Here is a 12,122-nt window from a genome sequence, read left to right as displayed (position 1 = left end):
TCTTTCAAGTTATTCCTGTAAAAATTCAGAGGTTTCACAGGCAGGCAATTCTTAGTGCACACTCATCTTCTACATTCAAGTGCTATTAATCTGATATTCCTTATGCAAATTTTATTTTGAGGCTCATAGATATTATTAATAAAATTTCTTGTGCTACCATATAAATTTACTAAGCCTTGAGTCCTTTTTCCCTCTGGAATAATGTTATTTCAAAATATATTTAGAGCCTGTGTTATCCTCAATGCTCTATGCAGCACCTTGCTAAGAAGGAAGGGGCGTACTATAACCTTGCAAAATGAAGAAACACAAACTACAGCTTCATAGAAAGTAAGAGTATAACCTGCAAAAACCAAATACAACCGACAAAAAAAACCCCCAGATCTGGAATTAAGATTTGCTAGGATGAAAACTTCATAATTTTAATCATCTTACCACATTTTTGTAGAAAAAGTAAATCACCATCTTCGCCAGGCGAGCATAGCACCAATGTCCGTGGACAAGAAGGAGCTTTTTGAGGTGTTTAAATCGGGATATTGCAAAGTCACTGGCCATCACAGCCTTTGGGAAAAGGAATAGAACATCATTTACAGTATATCTTTTTCACAGTCTGTACAATGAAATTTCATCATAGACAGTGAAATACTTCTCTCCTATTTAATATTGTGGAAGAAAGAAACCATCAAACTAACCCTCAAGAACACATTTGGAACTTTCAATCTCTGCAGAACTCTCAATTTCAGGAAGAAAAGGAAGGGGGATGTTTGGGAAATGATTCAGGGCAGAAGACAGTGGAAGAGAATCCACAAAACCTGTAAATGCAGCAGCTGAGAGCATTCAGAATACAGCTGCTCACCTAATACTGGACAGACATCTGCTAATTTTCCAGGCTCATAAGTAAACACAGGTTTGTCCCTGCATGCTAATTTTGGCTCAAAATGTTCTTTTATTTGGCTGGACCCATAATTATGAAGTGTATATTAATTTATGAAGCCACCTTGCATTTTTAAGATGACACTTTAGAGTGTTGGTTGCTATGAAACTTATTAAGCCACAATGGACTACCTGACAAAAGAGGAAAGGAAAGAAACTGAGATGATACCTGCATGCCTTCTTGGCCAGATATTCCAATTCCAACATCAGCTGCTTGAATCATGCTTACGTCATTTGCACCATCCCCTAGAGTTGGAAGACAGGAGGGAACAATAACAGTGCAAGAAAAGTTACCTCCATCAAAAGAAGGACATAATCTCAGCTGTGCTGATTATTTCAACTATTCCAGACTACCATGCATCTTGATCAGGCGAACTGATACGTGGCATCAAGCTTGACATCAAGGCTCTGGTCTTGGGAGGAACATCCTCCCTCTTTCCCAGGAGACTTGGCTCCACCAGGGCAAAACCCAGCATTAGGACCGGCTGGGTGGTGACACAGCCACCCCAAGATCATTTACATCAGCATAATTTTGTGGTTTTGCTTGGCCAAATCCATGTACTCAGGAACAATTTTGCAACACCCTACTTTCTCTGAATCTATGAAAAATTTTATTCAGATGACAATGTAACAAGCCAGTTTCAAGAATTATCTTGCTCATTTCAACTCAGAACAGTATGTTAAATATATAACCAAATTTCCAGGGACAGAACAGCCGATTGCTGCTTTCAATGTAGAGATTGTAAATTAAGTTAGCTGGTAAAGTAAATGATGCAGAGGGATGAAAGCTAATGTTTTGAACTGTAAGGCAAAGCAAAATTTTAAAAATACAACAGACTCTGCTGTTGGAGAATGGTTAGAGGATCAGGGACATGGATCATTGATAAAGGGTACAAATCAATAAAAGAACTGTACAAGCAAAAGCCTGCACAAGAAAATGCCTCCATGAGAAAATGCCTGTGTGAGAAACAGGCCTGAGAACCAAAAGGGAGTTTTAAGGAGGTACAGTCCTGTGCTGATAAGATGTACTGACCATGAGAAGGGAGGAAGATCTTTGATCTCTCAAGTCAAAACATAAATAATAGAAGCTTGCCGAATGTTATCTTTTATCTAACCCAATTATGTAGAAGTAAGGATGCGCTTTCGTAAGTTTAAACTAATTAAAGAACTGGTAAGCATGTACTTTCACACTATATAAGTGCCTCTGTATTGCTAATAAACGAAGCTTGCATTATCAATCACATTGATTGTCTGCCTGTCTTCCCCCGCTGAAAGTCAGCACTCTGCCTTTTCTGTTTTGTCCACAGAGGTGTATTTTTTTAGTTTGGAGTCATCTAAATCAATTCTGCAAGGATTTTAGTGGCATCACTTACCAAAAGTGTGGAAGAAAACCTCAAAGCATTTCACATTATTTGGAGGTAAAAGGCAAATGAGTCAGTGCTTAATACCACTCTGAAGATAACTGTTTTTACCAGTTGGGAAAATCTGACAGGAAAAGGGCTTTATGAAAAGATAAAATATTGACTAATTTTGAGTGCTTTCCAGGCCCAAAACAAGGACATTTCGGAGGGAATATGTATGTGCGTTTGTACTGTTGTGCATGAAAGGGACTGCTGGGAGATTCTGAATTTAGAGTGTCTTCATCTTGTTTAAAGGGGGGCAGATATTCTTTGTGAAAGCTGAAAAAGGACTTTTATTTGGGTTTTGATCAGGAAAAATTAATCAATGCTGTTTCCTCACTGCGTCTGTTTATGGCACAAAAATCTGCCCCGTACAATAAATTTCTACACATTTCTCTTAAAGAAAGAACCTCCTTCCCCTTTCTCCTGTGAGATTCAGAGTGGAGGTACCTATGGACAAGGTCATCACTTTCAACTGCCTCCGGATGAGCTTGACTACCATGCTCTTCTGCAGAGGAGTGGAGCGGCAGCAGAGCACGGACCGGCAGTACTGTGTCAGCTCTAGGAACTTCTCCTCCAACCCTCCTTGGAAGATGATGTTCAGTGTCTGTCCATCAATCACCAGCCCAAACTCAGGGCTGGGGGCCTCAGAGGCTGAGAAGGATGTTGGGGTGATGCCAAAAAATTTACTCCGTGGTTTGTCATATTCATAGTTCTTCCTCACCTCTTCCAGGGTTAAATTCAAGAGAGATTCACAAGTTTCCTGTGAGAAAACAGACGTGGTTTGAGAAATAGTTATCTCCATCTCCCTTTACAGCACAGCACCTTGCCAAGTGCATGTTTGTATAATCATGCCAGTGGGTTTAAGCCTAAAACGTTAGGGAAAGCTTACTGAGAAATGCACTGATTCATCTGATTTGACATATTGAAATAAATACAACACCCTCCAATCCTTCAAACACTGCACATTTTATCAGCCAGTTAACTGAAGTAAGGAATTATTTTAAGAGAAAATATAATAATCTTTATATCAGGAGGGCATATCTGCATTTATGCTGGGCATTCAGAAATTAAAAAGAGAATTTTTCTTTTAAGGCTATTGAAAAATCTAGTTCTGATATGAATGATGTGAGATATTGCAGCATTGGCTTCCTTGAGAAATAAACTGTGGTAAGAGAAACAAGAAGTTCAAAATTATCCAGTAACTTTCAGAATGTGGCCTTCCCTAAGTCACATATCAGGCATGCGTCACAATTAGGAATAGAAGTTAAACTTCATGTTTTCCAGGACTGTGCCTCAAAGAGAAAGTCCTTCTGTCATAGCAAATCTGCTTAATTTTGGATCAAGTTCCCTTTTATATGCCAACAACTGGAATTGACTTGGTAGTAGATAGAAACAGACTTAAGGGGAACACTCTTACCTCTCCCATTCAGATCTCCTAAATTGGCACATCACTATCAGAGAAAACCCAAAATTATATCAAAGATATTTTGCTCCCTCTTAATACTCAAAATCCTCCTTCTGTGGCATGGCCATGAATATCTGAGGAGCTAATCACTCCTTTTTCTACCTTTTCTGTCAGCTTTATTGAGTGATGATTCAGCTTTACAATGCTATTTTCACTTTATGTAGCATAAGGTACATGTGTAGGATGTTTGCAAGATTTAAATTACACTTAAGTGGGAGGTTCTGGAATCAAATGTGCCTCTGACATCTAATAAAAACCTGCATCTAGCCCGCAAATTTAAATCCCCTAAAAATATTGAAGAAACATCATCCTTGTGCAAATAAACTAAAAACAGTAGTGGAAATTCTTGGTTTGCCTTGACTTGCCTTTTGAAACAAATCAGCCAAGCTACCTATTTACGTTGCATCTTCCTGGAAGATATTTCATTCTCAGTGTTTGAATAGCCTGCTGGTCTCAGGGGGTAAACAGAAGCCCTTCACACTGAAGTCACTTCAAGACCTAACTGGCAAAATTAACAGGTTAAGTACTTTGTATATATTACTTGTGTTCCTCACTGCTGCTATTGGGAGCTTGTTTCAGAAGTTTGTCTTTGTTTTCGTTTTGAAAGGGAGGGAACTAAACCTTATTGTGGAGAAACTCCAGTATTCCTTGAACCATGGGGTTTCCCACGAGTCCCTGTGTGTATGCAGGTTGCTCCTGAGACTGGATCTAGGGCCACAGAGGCTGCTGTAGGTAAGCAGTTGTGCCAGCACTTCCAGGAGCCAGGGTGGTCCTGCCTGTAGCATCTCTGCTCTGGCAGAAACCACCTTCTAATTTCCATCCTAAATGTATTCATTCTGCTTCTGATTAAAGCAGATATGCATTTCAAATGAAATTATACATTGCAGCAAGGAATGTTTTCCATGCCAGATTCCGTATCATCATTGCGTGTTTCTCTATTTCCGTGACATTAAAAGAGACAGCTATTTGCATAGAATAAAATATTCTCATTTGGAGAGCTACTTGCTGCAAGAAAAGCAGTTAGAAAGTAGGCCATCTCACTGTTCTATGCAATTGTCTACCATAAAGCAAACAGTCAGTATTTTAACAATATTTAATTAATCTTCACAATAGCTTTATTGAGAAAAGCAAGCTTGTATTGGAAACCCTGGTTCTCTGGGGGGAAAAGCTGAGACAATCCAGATGGGTGACTTGTCTGGTCACACAAGGAAGCCCTGCCTGCCCTCCACAGCCTTGTGCCAACTGTTGGAAGAGCTGAACTCACTGTGCCTCCTATTCCTGCTGAGTGAGGGCCATGAATGATGCTGCCAAAAAAAGAGCAGGGAAAAGGCAGCAGCTGCTCTGGGGGCACCTCAGGGGGCTTTCAGGTCTCTATAGGAAGTAGGAGGTCACCAGCAAGAAAATGCAAAAAGGGCATCAAAGCTGGAATTTTAGATCATTTTGTGTTTAGAATTGGTCAGGGCTGACCTTCCTTAGCAAATGGGTTTGGTTTCACCATGTCTGTACAATGGTGTCCCCATAATCCATCCACAAGGCAATCTGTCCCGGCCGGATGTCTGATGGGATGAGGTGTGAGGCTGTGCATAGTGATGGCCATTTCACTTTCTGGCATTAAGGCATAATTTTCCTGGTACCTTGCTTATATTGCTCCACATCCAGCAAAAGCCAAATTGGTTTGTTTAAAGCCTTTTACTTTCACCATCCATAATGGCATTTACCCTCTTTGGAAGTTAGGACTATTTTCTCTCTTCTGTACAGATGTTGTCAGAAATAGCCATAGATTGCACCACAGTTTGCTCACTGTGTTTTAGTGACTCACAGGAGCTGTAAGACCTGCCCTTGAGGTGATTATCCTCATTTTGGACTATGTTTGCTTCACCTACAGCCTGCCCTTCTTGTTGCCCATGGAAATTGACAAAATATTTGTGCACATCAGCAAATATGTTTGCCACCATAGAATATCAAGAAAGTGACTGCGTTTTTAACTGGCCCCTGCTTAAACAAAGATACTGGATTAAATTTTTTGCTAATAAATTTCTGATTAAGTCTAATCCTGTTAGGGAAAATGCAATTAGAAAGTTCTGAATTTACTTAAATCTGTAACTTCATACTTTTTCTCGGCTGACTCATACAGCATTTTCCAAATGTCTTGTAAAAGATATCACCTAGGGTTAAACTGAAATTTCCATTGTAAGGTGGAAATCCAGATATCCATGTTATTAAGGAATTAGGCACTTAAATTGCATATTATTTTCTTCCTAAAGCTACTAATTCAGGTAATACCTAGCAATTCAGGTAATTTTTAAGAAGAATATTTTCATTAGGAAAAATCAGAGTATTCTAATTGAATGAAACACCACATAAGTGCCTTATATTTCAATTCACCATATTATGTGTGGTCTGCAGAGATTCTGGCCTAATGCTATGTGGAGTTTTTTGACTGTTCATTGTTGAGTGAGATCTAAAGCAAAGGAATGCCAAACTGCAAGACACAAAGAAAGGGCAAGATAGCAAATTCTCTGCATTTTGTCTTTCTTTACTCACTTTATTTTCAGTGTTAATGGTGAAGACAGTGTCCCTTTGGTTCAGAAGTTTACAGGAGTATGCAATATTCACTGCTGTCTCCTGTTTGTCTCCTGTCAACACCCAAATTTTTATCCCAGCTTCTCGGAGAGCCACAATAGTGTCAGGTACACCATCTTGCAGGCGATCTTCTATCCCTGTTGCTCCTGGGCAAACAGGAAAAGAAGAGAAATAATTTTACTTTTCTTGAAAATCAAGTTGCTATTTTCTTGCTCAAAAAAAAGCTCTTTGCTTGATGATCATGCTCTTGAACTTACCGAGAATTGAGCCAAGGCTGACCAGCAAATAAACACAGGCACATGATCTGCATTTAGATTAAGGTCTGAATGTGTCAACAATCAAGTCTAACAATCTTAATTTTGCTCTTTGCAATGCGTTTCATTTCTTCCTAATAATCCAAAATGACAATGTGCTGGCAGAAGACTCACACCATATGCGTTTTAGAAATACTGCATTAAGTCCCATCAAAGCAACCAGAAAAGATGAACTTTGACTGTTTAAATGCATGCTGTCCCTATTGTAAATTCAGATGCTTCAGTTGTCAAATGCAGAAGAAAAAGGAGAGTACATTTTCTTTTTGAAAATGCACAGACTTAGATGCCAACACTCATCCTGATGATGTTGGTAAGTCACCATCTGAACATTACAATACTTACCCCTTCGACTAGAGGTCAGTTTGAAGATGCTGTAACTGTTGTACATTGAAGATAGAGATCGATTTAAGGGAACACTTTTTGGAAATTAAATTGTGAGGGCACATAGAGCCTTAATAATTGGCAAAGGTAACAGATTCTGACAAGATCTATGTTACCACTTATGTGTTCTCCATATGGCATTTACTATTATTGCTCTAATTTTTAAAATCACTGCCGAGATTATGAGAAGCCACAATGCTGATATCCTGCAATCACAGAAATTCAGGATAATGAAGTATAGGCACAAACTGAATTCAGGGAAAAATGAGACTGAGACAACTCCAGAAATCAAAGTCTTAAAGAACAAATGTTTGGAAACAGAATAGAACAGAAAGCACTGAATGCTCCATAATTTAGCAGAATGATGTTAGATATGATGGTGATGAATGATGCAAAAATGTCAATCAACGTAAGTTTTAATACTAAACATCCTTTTACGAAGTGCACAAAGCAAGCACAACAATGCAACAACAGCAGGAACTCAGTAGCAAAATGTCTACATGTTTAAGTTACTGGGTTTTATAATACAGTTCAATTACAAAAATTCCCTTGGAATTTGTGCTCAAAACTGAAGCTAATTTATAGTATTTTATAGGTTTATCCAAGAACATGGATGCACAATTAAATTGTAGCACCTTCATTATCTACTGTGTTAGCTGAGCCACAGTAACAACTGATGTATATGTTCTTTGCTCGGGGCACAAAATAGTTTCAGTACACTTTTTCAAAGTTACTGCTGCCCAAAATGTATGAGAACTTGTGTAGACACTGTAATTGGATTTTACGTCCCTAGCCTGGAGATTTCCAAACTGCAGAGGAAGTGTTTTAGATATAGACTACAACACTGTTGTCTGTCTTATTGCCAACATGGAGAGGAAGTGATACTTCACACAATGACAACTCTCATTTTTAGCTACCCAGCAGGTTGAGTTTGGTCTCCAGATGCTCTGCTGTCTCTATTAACAAGTCCTCTCTGTTATCAACTGCCGCTTCTGCCTCCCGACGAAAATTGGCCCATTTTTGAAAGTCATCTTCATTCAAGACCTGCATAACACAATTTAAACAGCTCTTATTTGAAATTTAAATAAGAGAGGAATGCCAACATTCTGGATCACAGAGCCTTAACTCCTATCCAAACTGGTAAACTTAAGTAACTTTACTTACTGGTAAAAAAGTACTGTGTCATCTTTAACACAAATTTTCCAAAAGAAAACTGCAAGAACAAGTAGTTTGTACAAATGACCTACAGCAGAGATCAAAAATATGACCTAGAAAAACTCTTGCTCGCACAATTCTTGCTTAGCTGAGAGCACAGTTTCTGAGGGTTGATTTACATTTCTCCAGAGCTTGAATATGACCTATTTGTTGCATATTGACAACTTCTGTATGAAAGTAAGATACACCAAGATACACTAACTCAGGCTGAGATCAAGATTTTTGAAAGCTGAATGCCAAGCAAAGGTAAGAAAGGTTGGCTGCTCTGCAGACTCTTTGTTTCTTGCTCGGAAGCACTGTAGACTAGGTTAGCTAGAGTTACCATAAGAGAAACAGAAATAAATGCTTTGAGACTGACTAAAATCCATCATTTGTTCATATTGAGGAAAAAGACGAAAAAAAGAGTCCAGACAAGGCAAATAGAAGGAGAAAAAGATGGGCTCTATCTGGCTAGTTGTCTGAAGCAGAATTATAACCACTGTATTTTTCTAGTAATTCTATTGACATGTACAGAGCCCGGTGCTCTCTCACCTTCTTAGCTATGCACATAGTTCGCAGTCCATCACGGGCATAGTAGTCCAGATGCTTCTGTGTTTTTTCTTTCATTCTTTTCAGTCTCTTCTCTACACTAATATCACCTGTGAAACACAAGGAAAAGATTCCATATTTTAAGCACAGATAATTTTCGATCTAATGGCCTAAGATTAAAAAAGAGTGGGCATTAGAGACAGGTGGATTCCAATATAATACCAAGTTCTTTAATAGCTCAAAAGTGTTGGCTGTGTAGAAGCTGAAATCTTGCTAAAGATCCTTGTTTCTTTTAAGACAACATTACTTGTGTTTTTCTTTGTTAGTATTATAGCACCCTTGCTGAAAACCTGAAAAACAATGGTCCGGCCCTTATTACAGTACTATTGCAGAGTACAGAGTCCACATGAGTTAGTGCTGTCAGTGAGTTTTAATTAGCCCATTCCATATTCTAAGTACTTCTGGGGTTAAATAAATACCTTGGTTCTGATCTGCAAGGATACTATGAGAGAAAGTTTATTCTTTTTTTTTCAAATACCTAGATACAATATTTCATGCAGAAAAGACTACTGCAAACTTCTTTGTTAGGAGACACAACAGAAATATCTCCCTGGCTAATTACCTTTGGCGGAGTCATCCAGGAGGTCCATTATAACAGAATCAGCACCTTTTGTATAGACAATAATCTCCTTGGTTAGAGGGTGTCTCACCACTACAGACATCCTTTTCCTGACTGAGTCAAATCTCAAAGTGTAGAGGATATCGAAAGTCAGGAGTGTGCCCTGTGGCAGCTGCACGGTGACCTGTTCTGGTGTCCGGGACACGAGAGTGAAGCTGTAGGCCTGAGCAGCATAGACAAGAGCTGCCTCATCTGGGCTCTCAGCCTCGTAACAAAAGTCTGTTGGCAGAGAACTCTTAGTCACAGACCTAAAAACCTCATCCAAGGAAACACTACCAATATCTTTGCTGCCCTTGTCCTGGAGCTCCTGGCCTCTCCTTCTGGCACAGCAATCATTTTCATTGTCACAACTCTCCAGCACAGCAAGAGGCTCCTCAGTGTTCTTTGCACTGGAGCTGGCACCGAGGTCTGAACTAGACTGAGATGACGAAAATGATTGACTAAGGCTTGCTAATTTTAGCCTTTGAAATATCTGATGAATCTTCTCCAGGGTGATTCCTGAAGGTTTTATTGGTGGTGGGATTGTGACCTAGAAATATGAGAAAAACGAAGGTTAAAAATAATTAGATGTGAACTACAAGAGCTTCTCAAAACCTCTCTCTACTTTTCTGCATCCAAATGATGATAATAATAACTGCAACTTCCCCTTTTCCCCTCTCCTGCCATTTAACTGTGGTGCAAGGACTCAATAGAGGAGTCATATGTGAGTTAGCATCCAAATTTGATGTTGATTTGTATCTCTACCCCTGAAGCAAAGATGTAATCAAACCCTTGTAGTTCTGTCAATTGCCTGGCAGATCAGAGAAAACCCAGTGTATTCAAAAAACTTCTTACATCATATATAATACAAAAGCTAAAAGAAAAAGTGCCCATCCTGTGGTCACCACAGCTATTCATCAAACATAAAAAGACAAGCTAGAAAGTGATACACAGGCAGGGAAGTAGTAGATATTACAGAAAAGGTAAAGGAACTAGAGGAGAACTCCCAAACAAGCCATGTTTCACCATTTCAGTTTTCGATGGACACTGCTCTATGTTGTTAAATGGAAGCATGATCCATTTTCCTCATGTATTTAGATTACCCTTTGTCTTGGCTCAGTAGCTGTGGAGACCAGGACTGTATTGCAAATGGCAAGGGCAAGAAAAAAGTCAGTAAAGGATGTGGAAGTCCTCGTATGTATAAAAGGAGAAAGACTTTCAGTCTCGAGGGCAGCTTCTCTCACTCGCCTCAGCAGCCTGCAATCGGGAGTCACGTCCTTTTCCTGGAAGAGTAATTACTTAGTGAGAATAATTTTAATTTACCCTTGTCCTCAAGGAACAACTAGTGACTTCACAGACTTCTAGAAAATGTCTTTTGTACTTAACATCTATGGAAAAAAGGTATCTTTCAAAAAGCTGCATAACAAGATAATTAGAAGGAAATACATCTTCCAAAGGAAGATGATCTCAGAATTTTATTTCTTTTGAGATCTACTAAAAATCCTTATAATCTATGCTGCCTCCCTTAACTTTGAAACTGCTGACTCCTGAATTAAAGGAGACGAATGTATACTTGGGATCTCCCAGTTCAGTGTGGAAGCTGATAGTTATTTCAACAGAGAATATTTTGTGTTTATGGTTTAGTTACAGCAGTATCACTTTTAGTTTCCAGAGTAGTTTCATTTTGCTCCCAGAAAAAGACATGCTCTCAAACTTTTCTTCTCCAGTTTCTGCAATAAATACATATTTACATGTTCCTGAAATGTTTCTGTAATTTTAGTAGCACACTCTTTCTAATCAAACCTAAATCTGCAAGCCAAACTACTTAACAGTGTCACTTCCCTACAATTAAATTTGATGTAGAGCTATGGGAATATTACTTATAATGGAAATTTCATGTTAGTGAAATCTGGTTTGGAATAAATTTGGGGCCATATTTAACAACAACTTCCAAATTTAAAAGACTTCTTCCCATGAGCCAACAGTTTTGCACGCCTTCTTTAAGGAACTGCCGAAGTTATTTAGCTGCTTTCTAGTTCATCTCAGCTATTACCCTCACCACATTCAATCTGGCACAGTTTTCCCAAGTTCCGTAATCATGGAACAGAAGTCACCCAAGCACCTTTTTGGCTGTACTGTGCTGAGCTGAGTATGTTACATTCTATCTCTTGCTTGCTAAAGTGACAAGTGATTCTTCCTAATAATTGCAAATAAATCTACTGCTCATTTTGCAGTATTTCATTTGCAGGATTTCAACTGAAATCCAAAGCTGGAACAAGGCTTTGCACTTTCCCTGCTGCGGAAAGCTCTGGTTCTTCTGGCTTAGTGTTTTAATGCTTCTTTACTTCACATACAAAGACATGTTTGCAGTATTGATGGAGTCTTTTCTCTAACAAACTATTACATGCTGAGGATAAGCCTGATTTTTTTGTTATCTTCTCTGGTCTCCTAAAAAGAATCAGAGGCTGGAAAGTTAAAGCTGCCTATTTTAAGAAACTATTTCACAATATTGCACTGCAGCAGTTCTGTGGGTAATGGGACTGTGCCAGTACTATGCTTTGTACATAGAACAATCCCAAATAGCTTAACAGGACAATTCCAATGAAGAATACATATGTGCAGATAAAACTATCCAAACAGTTATG

At 38.8% G+C, this 12,122-nt stretch overlaps 1 protein-coding gene across 3 annotated transcripts in view; it reads right to left on the bottom strand.

Annotated features, from left to right (window-relative positions):
• Positions 1-12,122, bottom strand: part of ATP10B (ATPase phospholipid transporting 10B (putative)) — a 60,683-nt gene that overhangs the window by 16,923 nt on the left and 31,638 nt on the right. For all 3 annotated transcript variants that reach the window (XM_020584822.2, XM_039559650.1, XM_039559651.1), the window contains exons 9-16: positions 10,581-10,760; positions 9,442-10,027; positions 8,823-8,929; positions 7,994-8,120; positions 6,343-6,527; positions 2,781-3,093; positions 1,100-1,176; positions 433-558 (exon numbers count right to left, since the gene is read on the bottom strand). In XM_020584822.2, coding sequence (XP_020440411.2) covers positions 433-558; positions 1,100-1,176; positions 2,781-3,093; positions 6,343-6,527; positions 7,994-8,120; positions 8,823-8,929; positions 9,442-10,027; positions 10,581-10,760 — 1,701 coding nt within the window. The remainder of the gene's footprint in view (positions 1-432; positions 559-1,099; positions 1,177-2,780; positions 3,094-6,342; positions 6,528-7,993; positions 8,121-8,822; positions 8,930-9,441; positions 10,028-10,580; positions 10,761-12,122) is intronic.

This window comes from Corvus cornix, chromosome 13 (genome assembly GCF_000738735.6).
Source record: "Corvus cornix cornix isolate S_Up_H32 chromosome 13, ASM73873v5, whole genome shotgun sequence".
In the NCBI taxonomy this organism is placed as follows: Eukaryota; Metazoa; Chordata; class Aves; order Passeriformes; family Corvidae; genus Corvus; species Corvus cornix.
The sequence above is the reverse complement of the archived record's forward strand: the minus strand, read 5'-3'. Positions and strand labels throughout refer to the sequence as shown.